Consider the following 22,902-nt stretch of genomic DNA (forward strand, 5'->3'; position numbering starts at 1 on the left):
GGCATCAAGGTGCGGTGAGAGCCACCCATTCTTTGTTGGTGCAGCTGTCCCTGGATGTGAGCCCACAGGCCCCAGAGATGGGACCCTCAGTGCCCTGGGGACGCAGGGAAGCAGAAATGGGCCGGGGCCGCAGGGTGGGCAGGCCTGGGCTGGAGACCTGGGACTGGCCCGAGGGCATTAGCACAGGCATCTGCAGGTGGGATGGGGTCCCACGTCAGAGGCTGGCTGGGGTTGGTGCCCAGATCAGAGAATGTTCTAGCTGGAGGGAACCTGAAAGGCTGTGTTTTAGAATGTGTTCCCCTGTGGAAAGACACAGGCTTGGATTTGGCCCTGGAGCCAGGCTTTGGGCAAGCACCGCCTTTGGAGCCTCTCTTTGCCCTGGGCAGAGATGGAAGAAGCAGTCAGGTGCCCCTTGATGGGAACCCCACAGCTCAGGGCTCCTGTCCACGTCCGGGGGCCTGCCCAGGCCCGGCTGTGGTCGGCAGACCTGCTGGGCCTTGGTGGCCACGCCTGGCAGGGGGACGTGCAGTCTGCCTCACTCACTTTCCTTCTCCTGACCCAGAGCTCAGCCCTCCTTGGGCTCTGCATGTCCCGTGGCAGCTGGGTACTTGGGGCCACATTCCAGATCCAGGCTCTTTTCTCTGTCCTAAGCCAAGGCTGGGCCCCACAAAAAACAACCAAACAACAGCCCCAGCTCTAGCACGGGGCCTCACCGCCACCAGTGGACATGGCCTGGCCTGGCCGTGTGTTTCTCAGTGGCGTCTTCCTGTGAGCAGAGACTGAGCACAGGGGAGATTTGGGGGCCAGGCCAGCTCGGTGTGTGTGCTGCGCTGCACAGGGTGAGCCTGGTCTACATTTTAATACAAGGTGCTGAAAAGTAAGTTAATTCTCACACCAAATGGAGTGATTTTCACTACATTAGACCAAACTTAACTCTTATTTTTAGTATATTTAGAGAGTGAAATAAATCCACTCCAGGGGCATGGTTTTATTTCCTGAGCCCTTATGTCCTCAGTCGTGTAGTCTCTGTAAGCCCCTCTTTCCCAAGAGAAGCTAAACCCAAACCAGGAAGTTTTGCAAGGGGCCTCCCAGAATTCAAAGCCTTCTCCGTTTTGCAAAAGTTGCGTCACTGTAAACAGCTGCACAAAATGTCACAATCTGAATGACCTCCCAGGGCCGCAGACTCACCGTGGGTGACACATGGATCCCTCCGAGGTGCCAGCGAGGCACTCGCCCTGGCCTCCCTTTCACAAGCTGTGCCAAGGGCTCCTCCCATGTGCTGCCCTCCCTCCCCCAGCTCTGCCTTTCCTGGGACAAGGCCCCGCCCGTGCCCACCCCCCGGGGCTCCTGGCAACATAAGGAGCAGAGTGGCCACCACCTCTCCAGCCGCCTCCTGATGGAACAACCCCAGGCAGTACCTGAACCCATGTCCCATGGCTCCTTTCCCACCTCTGACATGACAGATGTGGTTTCACTGGGGCGCTGACTGGGGTCTGATTCTGCCTTTCCCAGCTGCTGCCCCGCCCCAGATGTGCAGCTGCGTCTGCTGGCCCTCGGAGGAGACCACTTTCTGGGTTGACTTGGGTGTTTGGGGCCCTTTGGGGTAGAGTTGCTCAGCCAGTTATCTCCATCTTCCTGGCAAGGCTCGGGCCAGCCTTTCTGATGTCCTGACGTCCACACAGAAAACCTGAGGCCCCTTCCCTTGGTCAGCGTGCCTGATATCATCCAAAAGGGGAGTGCGGTCAGCCAGGACACCTGTCCCTGCCACTCAGTGGGCTCCTTGCCCCTCAGTCACCTGGTCCCCTGCCATCTACAAGTCCAGCCAGACCTCAGTGTTGGGCAACCGGCACAGTCAAGGCATAGCCACAGCAAGGGTGGCTACAGTCCTCAGCCCCATGGAGCGGGCCAGGCCAGGACCTCCCTGCCTGAGCGCACCACTCAGCTCCTTGGCTGCCGACCATGGGAAGACTCACCTGATGAAGGAAGCCAGTGGGACCCTCAGTGCCTGCCCCTGGAACTGTGCACTGACCGGTCCTCAGGGGCTGGGCTCCTGGCTGCACACCCTGGCCCACTCTCGCCTTGCCTCCCCTGTGGGCTGGCCTCTGCGCCGCCAGCCCCCTTCCTGCCCCCTGCCCCTCAGGCATTCCCTGTAGCACCCACAGCCTCCTGCGTTCTCAGCCACCATGCACTGCTGCCTGCTGGGTGCCGTGGCAGGGGTCCCCTGCCCAGGGTCCCCTAGAGCAGGCAGTTCTGGGCCGAGGTGCATGTCAGGCTGCCCTGCTGTGAACCACTCCCACATCTGGCACCCTTAGAGTCCTCACCTAGAGAACAGCAATTTGGGGACACCCTGAAGGTAGGAGGAGGGTGAAGGCTACACGGCAGATCCCATGGATGGCTTCATTCCTTCTTCTGTCCCTCCGCTGCCCCGGCCCCCTCTCTCCTCTCCTTTTCAGTGCATGTGTGGGTCCTCCCAGCAGTCCTGAGAGAACGTCACAAGGGAAGAAGCCCCAAGTGGGGCAGAGAGCTGTGGGGGGCTGGGTGAGGGTGGCACTTAGGGAAGAGGGGAGGCCCAGGGGAACATGGTTGTGCTCTCAGCCCATTCCTCCCTTGTGGGCTCGGAGCCCTGACTGTGGTCCAGAGCGTGAGATGAGCCACAGTGGGAGCCATGAGCAGGAGGTGCTGGGGGCCAAGGCAGAGCAAACTTCCCATCATCCTTGGAGGAGCCAGCCCTGCCCTCAGGCTCCTGTGCGAGGCGGGCCAGGGTGCTGGCCTCATGGTAGTGGGACCTGCAGGTAGGGACAGTTAGGGAGGCCACGTACCAGGCCACACGGCTAGCAAGTGCAGGGCCAGAATTTGCACCGAGGCATCAGTTTGCTTGGGCTGCCATAAAATACCATAGACTGATGGCTTAAACCACAGTAATTTACTTCTCACAGTTCTCGCAGGCTGGAAGTCTGAGGTCAAGGGGTCAGAGAACTAATTTCCCCTGAGGCCTCTCTCCTTGGCTTGTAGATAGTGGCTTCTCCCTGTGTCCTCCCTTGGTCACCTCTGTGTGTCTGTGTCCTCATCAGCTCTCGCTATAAGGGCACAAGTCAGATTGAATCAGGGCCAACTCTAAGGACCTCATTTTAACTTGATCACCTCTATAAAGGCCAAATACCGTCACATCCATCACATGTACTGGGGGTTAGGCCTTCAGCATATGAATTTTGGGGACACAGTTCAACCCATCACAGCCCCCAGTGCTGACACCCGGTCCGAGCCACCCCTTCCTCGCTCCCCCACCCCCAATCAGCTCATCTCTTTTTCCTTAAATTTGCAGAGTTTATGTTAAACATCTTTTTAGCTTATTTTGTTCAACTTTTTATTATGGAAGTTTTGGACTCAGAAGTAGGGATCACAGTGCAGTGAGGCCTCTCCCCTCCCCAGCCTCGGAAAAATGTGACTTCGTGCCATTCTTGCTTCCTGTGTCCCTGGCCCGCCACAACACACACTCTTTTTTTTTTCTGTAACATTTTAAAACAAATCCCAGACCTCATTTTATTTTACTCAGAATTACTAATGGTAAGGTAATTTTAGATGTTTTTCTTTTAAACGGAATGCCTCGAGGCCTCAGTTTCCCTGTCTGTACACCAGAGAGGTTGAGATAAACATTTCTAGTGGCAGCTCCAGCTGTGACATCCTGGGGAATTTGTAAATATTTCTGGCATTTCTTAAACTCCTAATGGTCTATGTCAGCAGCAAGGGGTGTCAGGGGAGGCCACCTGCTGGGAGTTGTGGCCTCCTCCTCAGAAAGGAAATGCTGGGGCGGGCGAGTTTCAAAACACAGGAAGTTATTTCATCAAAGGATGGGGCGCTTCCGGAGGTTTGCAGGCCACTGGAACACGAAAGGGTAATTGGCAACTTGCCCAAACAGTCAGGACTTCATGCACTGTAATGAGGCTCAGGGCCCAGAGAGTGTCACTCCTCCCATTTTACAGATGAGGAAACTGAGGCTCAGAGAAGCCAAGTGACTGGTCCAGAGTCTCACAGCTGATGAGGGGCAGGAGCCTGGGGCCTGTCCCCCACCTTGCACTGCTCATAATCAGCCAGGGAAACCGAGGCTTGGTGGGGCGGCCCCAGGCTGTGCCTCCTCCTGCCGTCCGCACCACCCTCCTCCGTAGGAAGTTCAGGTGACATGGCAGGAGGCAGAGAGGGCAGTAAAGCCCCTGGCTCCAGCCTCGGCTCTCCTTTGGTTTCCTCACACTCACATGTGCTCCTGGATGTTTCCAAGCTCTCCGCGAGCGCAGGCCAGGTGCACATGTATGTTCATCCATGTGGTGTGCCTGGCAGGATGGGCACCCCCTGGAGCCCGCACAGAGCAGGCGTGTGGCCGGGTGCAGGCTGGAGCTCCGAGCTCGGCCGGGGCGGGGCATGGACACCCTGGTCCCCAGTGCTGCGGGCTGTGTCTGTGCGCACTGCAGCCCGCCCCAGTAAGTGCTGTTCTCCTCCAGCTTTGGCTCCCCTCCATATTTGCTCAGACACACCAGATAACGGCATTGGCCACGTTGTTCCAGGCATAAAGGTCTTTCTCTGTTTATAATCTTACTCAAAGTGAGGCACTGCCAGGCAGCCCCTAACAGGCCAGGCTGGGAAGGGGATGTGGGGCTCTTGGCTCTTCACTCCCTCCCGCACTTTTGGCCTGAGTGGGCGTCGGTGGTACAATCGGGAGAGCTGCCGGTCCACCAGCCAGTGGGGCGGGGCGCACACATGACTCGGAAGCCGATGGTGGTGATCTGCCTCCTTGTAGCTCGAGCCCAGAAAACTATCCTCCAAGACCAGGCGTGACAAGGAGAAGCAGAGCTGCAAGAGCTGCGCCGAGACCTTCAACTCCATCACCAAGAGGAGGCACCACTGCAAGCTGTGCGGGGCGGTGAGTCGCGGGGAGAGCGAGGTGGGGGCTCAGATAGCACCGCCCTACCGAGGGCTGTCCAGGTCCCGCCTCACAGATGCAGGTGCCCTTGAAAGAGAAGTTGTCCCATCTGAAGTAGAGGCTAGTCGCTTTCTCTGGCCAGCTCTGGTGTTTGACAAACACTCCTTGTGGTTGAAAAAGTGCTGGATTTGGAACCGCAGAGCCCCCACATAAGTGACCTTGATGACTAGGGGGGGACAGTGTCCCCACACTGTGCAAGGTGCATGGGGAAGGGGAAGGGGAAGGATGTGGCCATGGTGGGAGCTCCTCCTGCTGGCCTTTGCCCCAGCGCCCAGGGCTGTGAAGGTTGGTAGGCCTGTGTGACAAGGGGGAGGTGCCGTCTCCGACTAGTGCTCCACGTGCACACCATCCATTCCTCTTCACTCAACCCCAAGCCTGGTCTCTGGAGAATGGGCTGCTGAGTCGTCGCTCAATAATTGAACATAAAAATATCCCTGAGAAAAGAACTAATGATTCAAGTATTTTCAGGTTAAGATATTAAAATTGAATCTATGTTAGCAAGTGGATCTCAGCACATGGATGCCTTGGAGGTGTTTTTCCAAAGGGCAGTCTGTGCCTGACCTGATGTTCCTGGTTGTACCTTATCACACTAGTGCTGGGGAGGAGGTGGGCAGATGAACGGATGGATAGGTAGATGGATAGATGAGTAGATGGGTGGGTGGATGAAGGATGGATGGATGGATAAATAGATGGATAAATGAATAGGTGGGTGGATAGGTGAGTGGGTTGTTGGATGGGTAGAAGATGGATGCATTGGTAGATGTATAGATGGTGGATAGATGGATGGATGGGTGGGTGGATAGATGGATGGATAGGTGGGTGGATAGATGGATGGATGGGTGGGTAGATGGATGGATGGGTGAATGGAAGTATGAATGGAAGTAGAGATGTAGGAAGTATGGTTAGATGGCTGGAGAATGGATGGATGGATGGGTGAGTGAAGGATGGAGAGATGAATGGGTGGATGGATGGAGGATGAATATATGGACAAATGGTTGGAGAATAGATGGATGGTGGATGGTGGATGGTGGATGGTGGAAGGTGGATGGATAGGCAGATGGGTAATATGATCTGTACCTCTTAAATAAAGCTCAGTTTGGGGTCCAGTTTGCACTCTCTGGGATTAGGGGATTTAACTTAACCCTGCTTTCCCTATCAGACTTGCATGGAATCTGTTGCCTTAATTTATGAACCATTCTAAGAGTATGTGCCCAGGCCCCTGCTCAGCCATAGGTTTCACTTTGAGACTATTTGGGAACAAAAGCTCCAGCCTCTGCTAATCTTCCCTGGAGAGAGCATCCTCATGGCCAAGCTGGACTCCACCACCCAGCAGAGGTGGCTTTAGTGCCCTCCGTGACATTCCTGCTTCTCTGTGCCAGCCACTGTGGCTTAGTTTGGTTCTCATTGCCTTGGTTTGCACAGTGTTCCTTCTTCCTCACAAAGGAAGTCATAAAAGAAAGAGAAATTCCAAGAACAAAATCCCCATAAAACTGAGACTTCAAAAGAGGGTGCCTTCCATCTACTTAAAGAGAATACTCTCTCCCTCTGCCAAATCTCCTGACGCCTGTGAAATTCATCTCTATGTTTGAATGCCACGGTCCCCCAGACACCAGCGACCATGGGGTGCGGTTCAAACTGGACTCTCACGAGGTCTGAGCAGAGACCTCCGGGTCCTACAGCATTCAGAGCATAAGGGAGGAGGCAAATGGGAGAAGGGGTGCTGGAAAGGGGCATGTGGGTGGTGCTGAAACTGGAGGAGACTCTTTGTGTGCTAGGAGAAGGATCCAGCAGAGGAAGGGAGACTGAGGCAGAGACAGGATAACCAATAGGATGCAGCCCTGAGGAGCCAGAGTAGGGGATCCGAGGGGTCTGCTGGAGTAGGGTGGGGTCTGGGGTGGGAGGAGCTATGGAGCACCCCTCGGCTTCCTTCCCATGCTCCACCCACCCGGGTCAGTGACACTGCGCCTTTCGGATGGACCAGATTCCTCTGTTCCACTGCTGGTGGACGTGGGCTGTGTCCCACTTTGGTCATTCACATTTTGGCTATTGTGAATAATGCTGCTATGGACATGAATATACAAATGTATATTTGAGATCCTGCTTTTGATTCTTTGGGGCATATACCCAGAAGTGGAACTGCCGGATAATATGATAATTCTGTGTTTAATTTTTTGAAGAAATGCCACACTGTTCACAGCAGCTATTGCATTTTGCATTCCCACAAGCAATGCACATATTCCAATTTCTCCACATCTGTGCCAACACTAGTTATCTTCTATTTTTTGTTTTTTGTTTTGTTTTGTTTTGAGAACAGCCATGCTAAGGGGTGCGAAGTGTTTTCTGTGGTGATTTTGATTTGCCTTTCCCTGATGACTCGTGATGGGGCGTTCTCTCATGTGCCTGGTGGCTTCTCCCACTCGCCTTCCAGCGCACGGACTCCTGGACTCTGGACCATCCGGGCAAGGAGAGCAGGCCCTGGACGTCCACGAGGACCAGCCTCACTCTCTGCTGCTGAATGCGGCTACTGGAGGGGGAGCCCTTATCCCTCCTGCCTCTCCTGGCCCCTTGCGGGACAGTCCTGTGTCCCTGGGAGGTGGGGTCACAGGTACCCTCTGTCTCACAGGTCATCTGTGGGAAGTGCTCCGAGTTCAAGGCTGAGAACTGCAGGCAGAGCCGTGTCTGCAGAGAGTGTTTCCTCACACAGCCGGTGGCCCCCGAGAGCCCCAGCCCTGAGGCTTCAGCCGAGCCCAAGCAGAGCACAGAGGTGGGTGCTCCGGGTCCTGCTCTCTTCCGAGAGGCACAGCAGAGCCTCCTGGACCAGACACGTGTCCACACCCCACCTCCACCCCCACAGCTTCAGCTATCTCTGCTCCCAGAGATTCCTGGGGCCCAGGACAGATTGGGGGTGTCTCGATGGGGTCCACAGGCCCTGGGAACCAGGGAGAGCTGCTGGGAACAGCTGGAGCAGCCACAATTTGTGTGTGTGTGTGTGTGTGTGTGTGTGTGTGTGTGTGTGTGTGTGTGTGCTGGGGCTGCGTCTTGGAAGCCATTTGCACCCAGGGGTTAGATGGGAACAAGTGTCAGCCTCACACCTGGTCACCTTGGTTGGAGGGTGAGGCTTGGAGCTGCCCCAAGTCCAGGCCTTGAGGCCCACGCAAGGGGAGACACTGCCCACGTCGTGGCCCGCCCCCTGCGAGCTGCCAGAGGACAAGCAGGGCACTGGAGGCAGGCAGGGCATCAACCCTCTTCCCCCGCCCCTTCCCCGCTCTTTCCTCCTCCCCTCCTCTTCCTGCGGGTGCTGCCGCCTTCCCTGCCTTCTTTCCTCAAGAAAACAGTCCCTATTTTATTGGATCACAAGAAAGCTGGAAAAGAGAAAACAAGGTTTTCCAGAAGAGTTCATTTTCCTTTCTCTCCACTTGATACAGCCAGCTGTAGGCTGCCGTCTCCTGGGAAGCCGTCTCCAATGTCGGTATCTCTCCCAGAGGCTCGGCGGGGTGGCCAGGTGGGCTGGGGGCAGTGTGCTCGAGGTTCCAGCTGCTCAGACTCCGGGGTGGTTGGAGCCTGATCTGGGTCTTTGGTCTAAGAAGTCAAGGACGTAGTAAGTATATTAGGACCGTGTGCAGAACGATCCCGATGGTGAAGGAAGACGCTTGCATTGCCCACTTGCGCTCTCTCATTCCTACAATTTAAACACTGTGGTGTGTTCTGGGAGCCCAGGTCTGTGGGGCGCGTGACTCGAGGGTGTGCAAGGGGGCTCCCGCCTTGCCGAAGCCCCGAGGGTGAGGGCACCAGCCCCAGCAGGCAGTGTCTCAGCCACATCCAGATGGCTCGGGAGACTTGATGCTCTAAAACACAAGCTAGGGGGGCTGTGTGTGCACGAAAACACACTCAGTCCCTTGGCCTGACCCACCCTCGGGTCCTTGCTGTTGGGTTTTCCTGTTACATTGATGCTGTCCTGACCCAGCATGTGGACTCCCTCCCCTCAGGGGTCCCGCCTCCAAACCCCGCCTGATGCCACAGGCTTCTGTGTTCTGCAGTCCTGGCCTCAAGTGGCCCTTGGAGCTGGGTGAGGCTGGGCCCCATCTCTGTCCAGGCCTAGGCTGTGCCTCCACAGCCAGCTCCTTCCAAGCAGTGGCCCTGGCCCTGCCCCAGCCTCTGCAGGAGACAGCATGACCACTGACCCTTAACCTGTGCCTCTGTGTCCCCAGAAGCCACCCACTGCAGACGCTTGGCCCAGCCTGCTCTGCGGCCCCCTGCGGCTGCTGGAAAGCAGTGAAGCCTGGAGCGAGGTGTGGGCTGCCATCCCCACGTCAGACCCCCACGTGCTGCACCTGCAGGGAGGTAGCCAGGTAGGTGTCCCCGCCCCCAGGCTGGGTGGTGGGGGGTCCACTTTGCTCCTGTAGCCAAGAACCTCAGGCCTGGGGTGCCCACAGCAGGCCTGGGCCACCTGTCTGGGGCCCACCTGCTGAGCAGTGTCATCTGGGCCTTAGGTTTCCCAGAGCCCTCTACTCCCCCCTCTGCTGCCCACTCACGGAGACAGGGCCCCAGGGCCAGTGGGGTTTGAGGGGGCTGGCCCCTCCTTCCCATATGCATTCATTTATTCTCCCTTTCATTCATTCATGCATTCTGGGCGGGCTGGGAGCTGCAGAGCCTGTTAAGCCCAGCTCAGAGCCCATATAGCCCCGTCAGGGACGCTCACCCAGCCCCTTTGAGCCCTAGTTGCTGCCCTGTCACAGGGGTTCATCCTGCCTCTCCTCCCCAGAGGCCCAGCAGTCCCAGGGAGGCCATGGAGTCCCGGCGTCCTGTGACGTAGGCAGGGTGCCCCCATATCCCCCCTCAGAGAGCCAGGGGCCACCCGGCCTTCTGCTGACAGAAGGCAGTGCATGCATGGCTGCCAGGCCTCTCCGGCTCGGCACCCACCTTGCATGATGGGGCTGGGGGTGGCTGCCTGGGAGGGCCTGCGTCACAGGGGCGAGCCAAGGCCTGGGGCTGAGGCCCCCACTGACGCTTCGCTTTCTGTGCAGGACGGCCGGCTGCCTTGCACCATCCCTCTCGCCGGCTGCACGGTGAGCGTGCCCGGCCCGGAGGAGAGGCCGGACGCAGGGCACGTGTGGAAGCTGCAGCAGGCCCAGCAGTCCTGGTACCTGAGCGCCCCCTCTGCAGAGCTGCAGCAGCAGTGGCTGGAGGCCCTGAGTGCTGCCAACCAAGGGGACACGGCTCGGGACAGCCCGGGGGCTCTGCAGCCCCAGGCCCCTGCAAGCACAGCTGCTCTGTGAGCTAAGCCTCCCACTGCCTTCACACCGCCACGCTGGGCCTGCGCTCTCCTGGGAGGTGGCTTCGGAGGTCACGTGAAGGGTGCCTGGAACTGCTGATAGTGGGCTGACAGCCCAGAGCTCAGGGACTTGACCACGGAGGATCCCCTCTCTTCAGAGGGGAGGAAACTGAGGCCCAGAGAGAGGCAGCCACTTGCCCAAGGTCACCCAGCAAGTCTCAGGCAGGAGCCCAGCCTCCGGTGCCAGCCCCAGCAGTGTGGCTCAGAGCGGGGGAGCGCAGGCCAACTGCCAAAGTCAACAGTATTCAAGTGGGCTGCATGGTGACACGGGCCCCCAAAGGCAGAAGGAGGTGACCTGGGCACCGCTCAGGGACAGCAACGTACTGCCCGGTCGACAGACGTCTACAGTGTGGTCCGCCCTGGCCTCTGCCCGTCCATCTACACTGTGTAAACTGAATCGTGACTCACTGCCCCGGGCTCCCCGTCCCTTCTCTGCCCCTCTCCTGAGGTCCTGCCTGCAGCCCCCCCGAGGGGGGGTGAGTGATGGACATGTGCCGTCCCGGCTGGACTCCTGGTTCCTGAAAAACCACACTCAGAAACTCTGCCTGGAGACTCACCCCAGCCACCATGTGGCCAGTGTGAGATTTGTGGCTGCCCCTTTGCAGGCAGCATGCAGTACTTATCTGCATAAATAAATGCTGCCACCAGCAGGTGGCCACAGCCTTAGCACTCTCCCTGGCCCCTCAGCAGGGTCCCCCCACAAGGCAGGCCAACTGGTAGACTGTTGGGGGACAAGGGTGACAGAATCTCCCAGGCCACATGCCTCACCTAGAGAGCAGTTCTGCACCGTGGTCCTGCCAGTGGAGTCCTGCCAGAGCACTGTGACATGTAGCAGGCAAGTGGCCAGGCTCAGAGGTGGGAGGACAGAGTGCCAGGCACTCAGAGGGCAGCTGCCGGGATCTCACAAAGGTCTTGGGGAGCGGGGTGCTCTTTACACCAGACCCCTGAGGTCCTCCCGGAGAGAGTGGCAGATTTAGGGACCAATGACTGGGGTCCCTGTCCCTCAGAACCCCACCCCTCTAATATCCACACAGCACCTCCCGGGTGGTACTGAAGAGGGCAGGAGTGGGAGCCAGAAATGGCAGACTAGTCACAGGTGAGGTGAGGGGGCACAAGTGAGATGGAGACAGGTGAGGGTACACAGGTGAGGGGGCACAGGTGAAGGTACACAGGTGAGGGGGCACAGGTGAGGTGGAGACAGGTGAGGGGGCACAGGTGAGATGGAGACAGGTGAGGGGCACAGGTGAGGTGGAGACAGGTGAGGGTACACAGGTGAGGGGGCACAGGAGGTGGAGACAGGTGAAGGTACACAGGTGAGGTGGAGACAGGTGAGGGTACACAGGTGAGGGGGCACAGGTGAGGTGGAGACAGGTGAGGGTACACAGGTGAGGGGGCACAGGTGAGGTGGAGACAGGTGAAGGTACACAGGTGAGGTGGAGACAGGTGAGGGTACACAGGTGAGGGGGCACAGGTGAGGTGGAGACAGGTGAGGGGGCACAGGTGGGGGCACAGGTGAGGTGGAGACAGGTGAGGGTACACAGGTGAGGGGGCACAGGTGAGGTGGAGACAGGTGAAGGTACACAGGTGAGGTGGAGACAGGTGAAGGTACACAGGTGAGGGGGCACAGGTGAGGTGGAGACAGGTGAGGGGGCACAGGTGGGGGCACAGGTGAGGTGGAGACAGGTGAAGGTACACAGGTGAGGTGGAGACAGGTGAAGGTACACAGGTGAGGTGGAGACAGGTGAGGGGGTACAGGTGAGGTGGAGACAGGTGAGGGGGCACAGGTGAGGTGGAGACAGGTGAGGGGGCACAGGTGGGGGCACAGGTGAGGTGGAGACAGGTGAGAGGGCACAGGTGAGGTGGAGACAGGTGAGGGTACACAGGTGAGGGGGCACAGGTGAGGTGGAGACAAGTGAGGGGCACAGATGAGGTGGAGACAGATGAGAGGGCACAGGTGAGGTGGAGACAGGTGAAGGTACACAGGTGAGGTGGAGACAGGTGAGGGTACACAGGTGAGGGGGCACAGGTGAGGTGGAGACAGGTGAGGGGGCACAGGTGGGGGCACAGGTGAGGTGGAGACAGGTGAGGGTACACAGGTGAGGGGGCACAGGTGAGGTGGAGACAGGTGAAGGTACACAGGTGAGGTGGAGACAGGTGAAGGTACACAGGTGAGGGGGCACAGGTGAGGTGGAGACAGGTGAGGGGGCACAGGTGGGGGCACAGGTGAGGTGGAGACAGGTGAAGGTACACAGGTGAGGTGGAGACAGGTGAAGGTACACAGGTGAGGTGGAGACAGGTGAGGGGGTACAGGTGAGGTGGAGACAGGTGAGGGGGCACAGGTGAGGTGGAGACAGGTGAGGGCACAGGTGGGGGCACAGGTGAGGTGGAGACAGGTGAGAGGGCACAGGTGAGGTGGAGACAGGTGAGGGTACACAGGTGAGGGGGCACAGGTGAGGTGGAGACAAGTGAGGGGCACAGATGAGGTGGAGACAGATGAGAGGGCACAGGTGAGGTGGAAACAGGTGAGGGTACACAGGTGAAGGGGCACAGATGAGGGGGCACAGGTGAGATGGAGACAGGTGAGGGTGCACAGGTGAGGTGGAAACAGGTGAGGGTGCACAGGTGAGGGTGCACAGGTGAGGTAGAGACAGGTGAGGGGGCACAGGTGAGGTGGAGATAGGTGAGGGTACACAGGTGATGGGGCACAAGTGAGATGGAAACAGGTGAGGGGGCACAGGTGAGGGTGCACAGGTGAGGGGGCACAAGTGAGGTGGAAACAAGTGAGGGGGCACAGGTGAGAGTGCACAGGTAAGGTGGAAACAGGTGAGGTGGAGACAGGTGAGGGGGCACAGGTGAGGTGGAGACAGGTGGGGCACAGGTGAGGTGGAGACAGGTGAGGGGGCACAGGTGATGGGGCACAATGAGGTGGAGACAGGTGAGGGGGGCAGGGGTGAGGGGGGCACAGGTGAGTTTATGCACGATCCAGCTGGGCTGTGCTTGGGATGCTGCTGCAGTCACTGCACACAGAGCCCCTGCCATGTACCTGGGCCTCTGCCCCAAGGTCCCCATGTTGCACTGAATGTTCTAGTAGTTCCACTTCACACTGAGGAAGCCATGGCCCAGGGAAGTGAAAGCCCCGTGTGCTTCCACGCTGGATGGTGCCACCATGCAGGGATAAGATCTGGCCATTCCGGCTGCCCAGAGGCACCTGGCCCTGTTCCAGCTACTGCCCAAGGAAACACAGTAAGGCCCCTCTTGCAGCTGGGGCAGGGACAGCAGGTGGAGGACACTGTGAGGGGACCCCGGCCCGCTGGCCCTGCCCTCTCCCCAGCCAGAACTCAGCTGTGACACACGTTCATGTCCTGCTTGCTGCCTGCATGGGTGCCGGAGCCTGCGCCCTCACACCCGCCTACTGGGCACCTGCTGCAGCTCTAATGAGCCCCTTTTAGGGCCGGGATTTTGTCCTCTGCCTCCTGCAGTAGTTCCACTTCTGCCATCCCACCACAACCCCAGGAAATTCCCACTTGGCAGCTAAGGAAACTGAGTCACAGAGAGGAGACCCCCAGGAGACCCAGAGCCCTGGAAGCGAGCGGGCGGCTAGAAGTGGCCTGCCAGGCACGGCGACCCTAGCAGGGGTGGGGCTGTGGGAGGCCACAGACTGCTGTGGGGTCCTGACCACAGGTCCCCGGGTCCCAAGCCCTCTCCTCTCCCGCCCACTAGCCTGGCTGTGGGTGTCCACAGTGATCTCAGGGGCCTGCCTGCCTTTGCTCAGTGCTCTGGAGGGATGTGAGCAGAGGGGCCCGCGGGCTTGGGAGTCTTGACAGACCCCTCCGGCTGCAGGGCGCAGTGGGAGACTGGGCGCTCCTCCCCTGAGGGTCGTGACAGATGCAGACCTGCCGTGGCCAGTGGGTGAGCAGAGTCCGATGGCGTTGGCGATGTGGGAAGCCTCGACAACTGTCCCTGCCCAGGTGTCAGCCTGTGTGGCCAGCGCTTCCAGCTTTTTCTAGAGGCGAAAGAAATCCAGATGTCCTTGTAAAATATCCTGATAAACTTTAGGAACTGCTGCAGAGTCTGAAATCATGGTGGTTCCAACCAACCTAGGTGAGTGGCCAGAGGGGAGTCCTCTGGGAAGCAGGGACAAGGCGTGTCACCACAGGCCTTGGGCAGGGCGTGCCTCCACACTCTGTCACCTGCTCTAGGGACCTGCTGGATGCCAGTTGGCCCAGATCTGGCCCTCTCTACTCTTACACTAGCAGCCGCAGGCTGTTCTCATTTTTTCCAGAAGCGGAAGCCAACGCTCAGGTGAGGAGAGTGAGGGGCCTCCGGAGTGCCGGGCACCCCAGGCCGCATCTTACGAGACCATCGTTCCCAGGTCTGTCCCTGGAGAGCCCTTCTGCTGCCCGCCCCAGAGGGGGCTGCTGAGGAGCGGGCCGCTGTGGGGCGTCCACACCTGGGTGTTGGGTCTCCTGCCACTCACCACCCCGCCACCTCGGCCCTCCTGCTGCCCCACAGCCGGGGGCTGGCCACACTGCTAAGCCCATCTGTGGAACAGCACAGCCTGGCCACTTGCTGGATGCATGCTGGCTCTTGGCCACTTCATTGTCCTTCCTCCTCCTCCTCCCCACGGTCAGCCGCCCCTCTCCACAGGCACAGGAGGCCCCCCTCTGGGTAAAGGAGAAGGGGCGCTCTGGGCTGGGCAGGGAGGTGGCACCTGGGGTCTGTGGGGCCTGAAGAATTCCAAATGAGACAGAACAGGGTATGGGGTGCCCAATCACCACCAGAGTCAGGGCTCTTCTGTCCTCCTCAACCCCTGGCGGCTGCTGCCTGCCCACCTGCAGGCTGGGGGCTCCTGGCACCAGCTCAGCAGCTGAAGCTGGAGCACAGTGGGCACGATAGCAGAAAGGTTTCACAGACAGGAGAGCAGAGGAAAAAGAAAACCCGGGAGGGCAGTGAATGGGCTCTTGGGCGGAGGTTCCTGCGAGGAGGACACACCATCCCCACTATGCCCAGAGGGGTGCCGGCTGCAGTCCTGGGGAGGAAAAGCAAGCCTCCAGGAGGGCCTGCTGCAGACCAGGCGCTCTCCAGCCACTGAAGAGAATTACAACTCAGAAGGCATCTTAGCATAGTGAAACTGAGGCCCCAAACTTGCTGGAGGTCACACAGTGAGGTAGGTGCCAGCAGGGATTCACTCACTCATTCATCCATTTGCTCCCGCACCAGGCCCTGCTAGCACGCCTCCTGGGGGCAGCCTGGAACACACAGAGGGGAAGCCAGCCTCTGAGTGCCCTGTTGCACGGGGAAGCAAGTGCACCGAACACTGCTCGGATTTCTGGGAAGGGGGATCAGACACCACCTGTAGCCCCTGGCCCCGCCACTTCCAGCCCCATCACCAGGCTCTGGCCACTGGGCCTTCAGAACCGCCAGCCTCCTTCCCACCTCCTTGCACTTGCTGTCCCTTGAGCCTGGGGGCTCTTCCTGCAGGCCTTTTGTGGCCGCCTCCTCAGCACTCACTACTGCCCAGCCACCTCCACAGAGAGCCCTTGCCCCTCTCTGCACTTTATTTATTTATTTAACTATTTGCCCTCTTGTTTAACCCCTCTTTCCCCATATAGAATAGAAGCTCCCAGAGGGCAGGACGCAGCCCCTCCACAACACTGCCCGGCACAGTAGGTGCTCAGTGAATAACTGCCAATCGCTGTGGAAAGGCTCAGGGACTCCTATCTTGCCACAGGGCCCCTAAGTATAATTTTGTGGGTCTGGAATCCTCATTTTACAGATGGGGAAGTGGAGGCTGCTGGAGATTGTAAAGGCCCTGGGCTCTCTTGTCTCACCTGAGGTCCTGGGTCTTAGGACCGTAAGAGTAAGCTCCTCCTCAGATGTTTGGTCCCATTGTAGAGATGGACACACTGAGACCCAGAAAGACATCCATGCCCCCCAGGACATGGGCAGAGAGGGATTTGGACCCAGGTGAGTCTGATTCCAGCTGTGTTTGCCTCCCATCCTCCCATGGAGATAGCAAGATTGGCTACAGCAGAGAACCTCTAAGCAGCCACAGCCCCCAAAGACCCAAAGTTGACACCAGGCCCCAGATCCCAGAGCCCAGGCCTTGGGGCAGCCTCCCCCCAACCTGTGGGGGCCTCCAGGCCTTGGCTTTAAGCACTAGCTGCTCCAAGCCTCTCTGAGTAGCCACTCCTGTCACGGGGCATCCAGGAAGGAGGATGGGCTCACCTTCCCCTGCAGTCGCTTGTTCTATCTCTACAGATAAGCTCCCTCTGGCCGATCCATCCAGGGGACATCCAGGGAGAGCCTGGGCCCAGCTGGAAGCCATAGGTGGCCCCTGGCCCGAACCTTTCAGGTACCCATCCCCCACCAAGAAACCCTCTTTCTGGGGCTCCCAGTAGGCAGGGCCAGCGCGGCCAGCTCTGAAGCTGCACACTACATCCACATGGGCAACTCCTGGCACTGGGCAGGTGTGGTCCAGGCCTGTCCTCCCTTCCGCTCAGCATTTCTCCCTCCCCCCTGGAAGCAGCAGCCATGGTTCCCAAGGAGCACCAAGTGGGCTGTGGCAAGAGTCCAGGCTGCTCCCTGGCCACAGCACCTCTCACTCGATTCACCTATCACTCAGATTGGAGGAATTCCTATCCCCCTGTGTGGAGAAGGAAATGGGCAAAGGGACTTGAGGGAGGTCACAGATTCCTCAACGTCAAGGGATTCTCTCTCTGTTCCAGGGCCCTTGCATGAAGTCAAGGGCAGGAGGTCTGGCTTGGCCAAGAAGGGAGGCAGGGGAGGAACAGCCAGGCCCCCACCCCACATTCTGCACATTCCGTCCTGGAAAGCAGCCTCCTTGGCCACCTGGCAGCAGGCCCTGCCCCGCTCCCTGCCGATCTGGTGGATTTCTGGGCTCAGCGCCCTGCTCCTAGGAGGGAAGCTCCACACAGAAACTCCCGCAAGCCTAGGGAAGGTTGCATCTTAGCGACGATGACAATGACAGCAACCGTGTGGTCCGACAACAGCAACATGGCACCTCCTATGCAGGGTTCCATTTCCCTAGAACCCCTGGCGTGCTCACAGGAAGCACAGGCCCTAATGGTGCCCTGGCCCCAAGTGTTGTGGGGCCCCGAGGATGCAGCCCACCCACTCTTCTGTCCTTGCTCCCTTGGTGCCTCCTCTGTGGATGGCCCGTACTGGCTTCGGGCTGGACTCAGCCCTCTCTGGCCAGCCAGGCCAGAGCAAACGTGAGGTTGTGTCCAGAGGCAGGGGACAGCAACAGAATCAGCTCAGAGAAGAGCTGGAGGAATGGGTATGGGTAAGCACTGCCTGGAATTTCTGGAAAACCAAGGTAAACCAGGAAGCAGACACCACCTTTGGAGACATGTGACTCGGGCTGAGCCAATCAGCATTCCCCATTCCCTCAGCCACAGGGATTGGTTGGGAATGGTCATCTGACCCAAGATGGCTTTCCTATCTGCTGATGGCAAAGGAGGGAGTCTGGCTGTTGAGCTTGGGCAGTCATCTCGGGCGGAAAGAGTCTCCTAGTGACACCCAGAGGTGGGATGAAATCTGATCTCATCTAAAGTACTTATATGAGTGAATAAATTTCACGTGAAGTCAGATTTCCTGCTAACTGCTGTCACACCCCACCCAACAGCCACCATTTTGCAGGGACCTACCTACACCCTCCACAAGGTCCCTCCTTGGCCATATTTTTACCACCCAGAATCCAGGCTCACAGTATCTCTGAGAGGTACACAAAATCTCTTCCTCTTTCCTGCCAGAGCCAGACCTGTCCCCCACCAAGCAGCTCAGTCTCCAGTGCCCCAGCGCTGCCCACTGTAAATGCCACACACCACCTCCCTGTGAATCTCCATTCCAGAAAGGGAGCTGGGCTTTCCCTTTGCCTTATCAAAGCTCAAAGAAATAATATGCACCCCCTACCCCAAACAACACCTGCCTCCAAGGGGCTTTGGAAAACTGCTGACACCCAAACAGCCATCCACTTCTAAGGAAAATAATATTGAAGTCAGTAACAAAGCAGCCCACTTCCCAGAGTCAGGGAGTGACTATTGTGCTGTGTGAGGCCCTAAGCCCAGGGCCTATAGGATTTTCTCCTCTGTCTTCACAAAACCTCAGAGGAAGAGACTCCAGGTCCTTGCTGCTCAGCAGGGAGGCCAGGCCTTAGGTGGATTTCCCATAGCAGACCATGGCTTCTGATGCAGGGAGTTTATTTGGGAGGTGATCCTTGAAACACTGGGGAGTAGAGACAGAGGCAGAGAAAGGATAAAAGCCAATAATACAGGGGCTGGTATGTTGAATAGTGTCTCCCCAAAATTCATGTCTAAACTGAACCTTAGAACATGACTTTATTTGGAAATAAGATGTAATTAGTTAAATAAAGATGAAGTCACTATTGTGACTTGCTAAGTGAGGTATTTAAGTTAGGTTTGGTATAGTCAGGTAGGGTACAGTGAGGGACGCCACATCAGAATGGCAGAAAGATTAACTTTATGATTCACAGAACCCAGAAAACAGAGGGCAGCGTGTTTCACAGTCCAATGGGAACGGGAGGGTATGTTCGGGACATGTGCCCCCAACTAGTGGATAAGGAGCAAGACACAGAGAGAGGGGCCTGTGGCCGAAGCCTTTCCTAGAGTCCAGGGTGTTACCTAGGTGAGTTTTCAAGACAAGGTTGGATTGGTTAATTTAAAGGGAGCATTATAACTGGAACTTGGGCCTTACATTGTCATATTCACCAGACTTAAAGCAGAAGTAAGGTGGTCAAGCAGTTCAGGGTAGGGGGCCTTATCTGTCCAGAACACAAAAAGGGGAACTGTGTGGAGACTGCATCAAAATATGTAGATCAAATGTGACCAGCTAGGGACAGGACAACAAGATGGATGCCAAGGCAGCATTAATATGAATGAGAGTTATAGCAGTCATATTGGATTTGGATGGGCTCTAAATCCAATGACTTCCTTATAAAAAGAGGAAAGGACACAGAGGGGAGAAGGCCATGGGACAGCAGAAGCAGAGATTGGAATGATGCATCTATAAGCCAAGGAATATAAAGGATTCCAGGAGTTACCCAAGGCTAGGAAGAGGCAAGGAAGAGTCCTCCCCTAGAGCCTTCAGAGGGGCCTTGGCCCTGTCAGCACCTTGATTTCAGACTTCTGGCCTCCAAAACTGAGAGAATTAATTTGTGCAAACTAATACAGTTTTTGTACCAGGAAGTGAGATACCGCAGTGACAAACATTTGAAAATGTGGAAGTAGCTTTGAAGTTGAGTGATGGGTAGAAGCTGGAAGAGTTTTAAGGTGCTTGATAGAAAAGGCCTAGATTGGCTTGAAGGGATTGTTGGTAGAAAATGGACATTAATTTAAGGCGCTCCTTGTGAAAGCTTAGAAAAAAGAGAAACTATAGAGACAGTGTCTGTCATCTTAGAGAATACATTTATCATCAGGAGCAGAATGTTGGTAGAAATATGAACATTAAAGGTGCTTCTGGTGAGGTCTTGGAATGAGAAAGATGTCACTGGACACTGGAGGAAAAGTGATCAGAGAGGCAGAAATCTTGGCTGAACTGTAGAACTGTGTTCTACTGTTGGGTAAAAAGTAGAACTTGTAAGCAATGAACTGGGATAGTTAGCCAAGGAGATTTCCAAGCAAAGTGTGGAAGGCATGACCTGTTGTGTTCTTGCTGCTTATTGTAACAAGAGAAAAGAGATAAATTGAGGAAGGAACTGTTAAGAAAAAAGAACCTACACTTGGTGATTTGGCAGGTCCTTAGGCTGTGCAGATTATTAAAATCAGATGATTCACTGTTGAGAGAGTGTGGTCTTAAGCAGCAGTCCCCAACCTTTTGGGCATCAGGGACTGGTTTCATGGAAGACAATTTTTCCACGGACGGGGTGGGGGTAAGGGGTTCAGGATGATTCCAGCACATTACAATAATTGTGCATCTTATTTCTATTATTATTACATTATAATATATAATGAAATAATTATACATCTCACCATAATGCAGAATCAGTGGGAGCCCTGAGCTTGTTTTCCTGCAACTGGACAGTCCCACCCAGGGGGTGATGGGAGACAGTGACTGATCTGACAGGAGGTGGAGCTCAGGGGGTGATGCGAGCCATGGGAAGCGGCTGTAAATACAGATGACAGAGGCTTTGCTCGCTCGCCTCCTGCTATGTGGCCTGGTTCTTAACAGGCCACGGACCAGTCCTCGTCCACAGCCCAGGGGGTTGGGGACTGCAGGTCTAAAGAGAACTCCAAGGGGCCGGGCGAGGTGGCTCACGCCTGTAATCCTAGCACTCTGGGAGGCCGAGATGGGCGAATCACTAAGGTCGGGAGTTCGAAACCAGCCTGAGCAAGAGCAAGACCCCGTCTCTACTATAAATAGAAAGAAATTAATTGGCTGACCAAAAATATATATAGAAAAAATTAGCCGGGCATGGTGGCGCATGCCTGTAGTCTCAGTTACTTGGGAGGCTGAGGCAAGAAGGATTGCTTGAGCCCAGGAGTTTGAGGTTGCTGTGAGTTAGGCTGATGCCATGGCACTCTACCCCGGGCAACAAAGTGAGACTCTGTCTCAAAAAAAAAAAGAGAACACCAAGGGTGTTGCTGGGAAATGTTTTGTTGATGAGATTAGGAATGTGCCTTGTGGATCGAGATCAACTGTCTCAGCAGTATCCAGGAATAGAGATGATCTGCGAGGGGGTCTCCTGTCTGATGGCATGGGCCCTGTGAATTACATAGGAAACCATAAGATTCCTGAGAATGTTACATCAGCAGAAACACTGCCAGCCTGGACCGAAAGGTATAGAGATGGGATGAAAAGAAGGAAGAATGCCCTGGAGAACAAAGCCATGGATAGAGAGACAGGCTAGAGAAGGTGGCACTTGAACAGCTGCTGCGAACCCAGAGAGCAGGGCCACCACCACAGGCCAAGAGAACAGCATTCATTGTGTTGCAGAGGGTTATTTTCAGATCACAAAACCTGCTGGGTTTCAGACTTCCTTAAGACCAAGAGACCCCTTCATTTCTTCCATATTCTCCCTTGGAATGAGTGAAGACTTTAGGGGATGTCAGGATGGGGTGAATACATTTTGAACACTGAACCAAAGAGACTCTTTGAGGGTCAGACTGTAGTGGGTTGATGTCCCCCCAAGTTTATGTCAACCTAGAGCATCAGAATGTGACCTTATTTGGGAATAAAGTCTCGCAGATACAGTTAGTAAAGGAGTCATACTGGATTAGGATGAGCCCTAAATCCAATAATCGGCGTCCTGATAGGAAGAGAAGACACGTAGAGATGTGCTGCTGCAGGCAGTGGTTGGAGGGCTACAGCTATACGCCAGGGAGTGCCAAGGATTCTGCTGTTGGTTTGAGGCCCCAGTCTGTGGTACTTTGTCGTAGCTGCCCTGGGGCACTAATACTGGTGGTGCGTCATTAAGCCACTTAGGTCTGGAGGCTACTGGAACTAAGTCTGCAGGGGAGCTCTGGGAGCTATTACTCCATCCCTCCAGTTAAACACCCCCCTCCCCCGGAACACACCTGTCATCAAAATGGGGTTTAGAGACTCACTGCAATGAATGAGCACACACCACGGGAAAACCTAGGGTGTCTCGGCACGGTGGTGTTAGGTAGGACTTAGCAGAGGATTTGGGCTTGGGTTAGGCAAATTTGAGAGGGGAGGTCCAAGGAAGCCAGGATGGATTGGATGCTGTTAGAAAGTGAAAGTAATTCTATGCTTGGATATCTTAGTTTTATTAGAAAGTGGAGAAATGAAGTGAGGCTAAAGCTGCAACGGGTAATGAAGCAGCAGCCACTCATGTTACCCAGGACAGGGGGTGTTGGCGTTTTCATTGTTTGCCCAGTGACTTTGTTTCTTCTGTGCCAAGACAAGATTATGGAGTGATCTTGTTTAATATTGATGTTCTGTGAGATTGGTCGTGTTCAACAGGGGCTGTGAGCGCCGGGCCAGTTCTGGCTTCTCACAAGTAGAATATCACCCCGGTGTCATCCAGCCAAGGCATTTACCCACGAACACCGGACAGAGTGGCTGAGCACTGCTCCTGGGCCATCTCTTCCCCCCATTTCCAGCCTGCCCTGCATGAGCAGAGGGGCTTCAGACCTGTTTTTGAGTGATTCAGGTTTATTATTACTCAGGTACTGCAAGGCCAACAGATCAGGAGATGGCTGCTGCTGAAAAGATATTAATAGTTTGCTACTCACAATTCCCAAGAGGATGGGGCACTCCATGACACAGGGCCACACACGAAGGACCAGGGTCAGTCACAAGAGAGAGTGAGGGGAAAACGTGGACATGAGCCTTTATTGTGGTTTCCATGGGAAGGAATGGGAGAGGCAGGGCGAGCAGGCTTAGGATTGGCTAGTTTGAATCATTTCAGTGGCTCTGGGCACACGGCCTGTCTAGTTGTCTGGTACCTGCTTGGGGGTGAGAGCCCCACAGAGGAGCTGGGCAGAGTGGGCTCTGGGTTGGCTGCCTTGCATTTGGAAGGCGTGAGCACAGGTGAGTCCTTGACTGTCTCTGGGAATTGGCCAGCCCTGAGAGGGGCAGGCCCTCCAGTGTCAGC

At 56.3% G+C, this 22,902-nt stretch overlaps 1 protein-coding gene across 5 annotated transcripts in view; it reads left to right on the forward strand.

Annotated features, from left to right (window-relative positions):
• Positions 1-10,970, forward strand: part of FGD3 (FYVE, RhoGEF and PH domain containing 3) — a 63,379-nt gene extending 52,409 nt beyond the window's left edge. For all 5 annotated transcript variants that reach the window (XM_076008505.1, XM_076008502.1, XM_076008504.1 and 2 more), the window contains 4 exons: positions 4,790-4,912; positions 7,596-7,736; positions 9,181-9,321; positions 9,997-10,970. In XM_076008505.1, coding sequence (XP_075864620.1) covers positions 4,790-4,912; positions 7,596-7,736; positions 9,181-9,321; positions 9,997-10,248 — 657 coding nt within the window. In that variant the 3' untranslated portion in view covers positions 10,249-10,970. The remainder of the gene's footprint in view (positions 1-4,789; positions 4,913-7,595; positions 7,737-9,180; positions 9,322-9,996) is intronic.
• Positions 10,971-22,902: the final 11,932 nt, after the last annotated feature.

This window comes from Microcebus murinus, chromosome 12 (genome assembly GCF_040939455.1).
Source record: "Microcebus murinus isolate Inina chromosome 12, M.murinus_Inina_mat1.0, whole genome shotgun sequence".
Lineage (NCBI taxonomy): Eukaryota > Metazoa > Chordata > Mammalia > Primates > Cheirogaleidae > Microcebus > Microcebus murinus.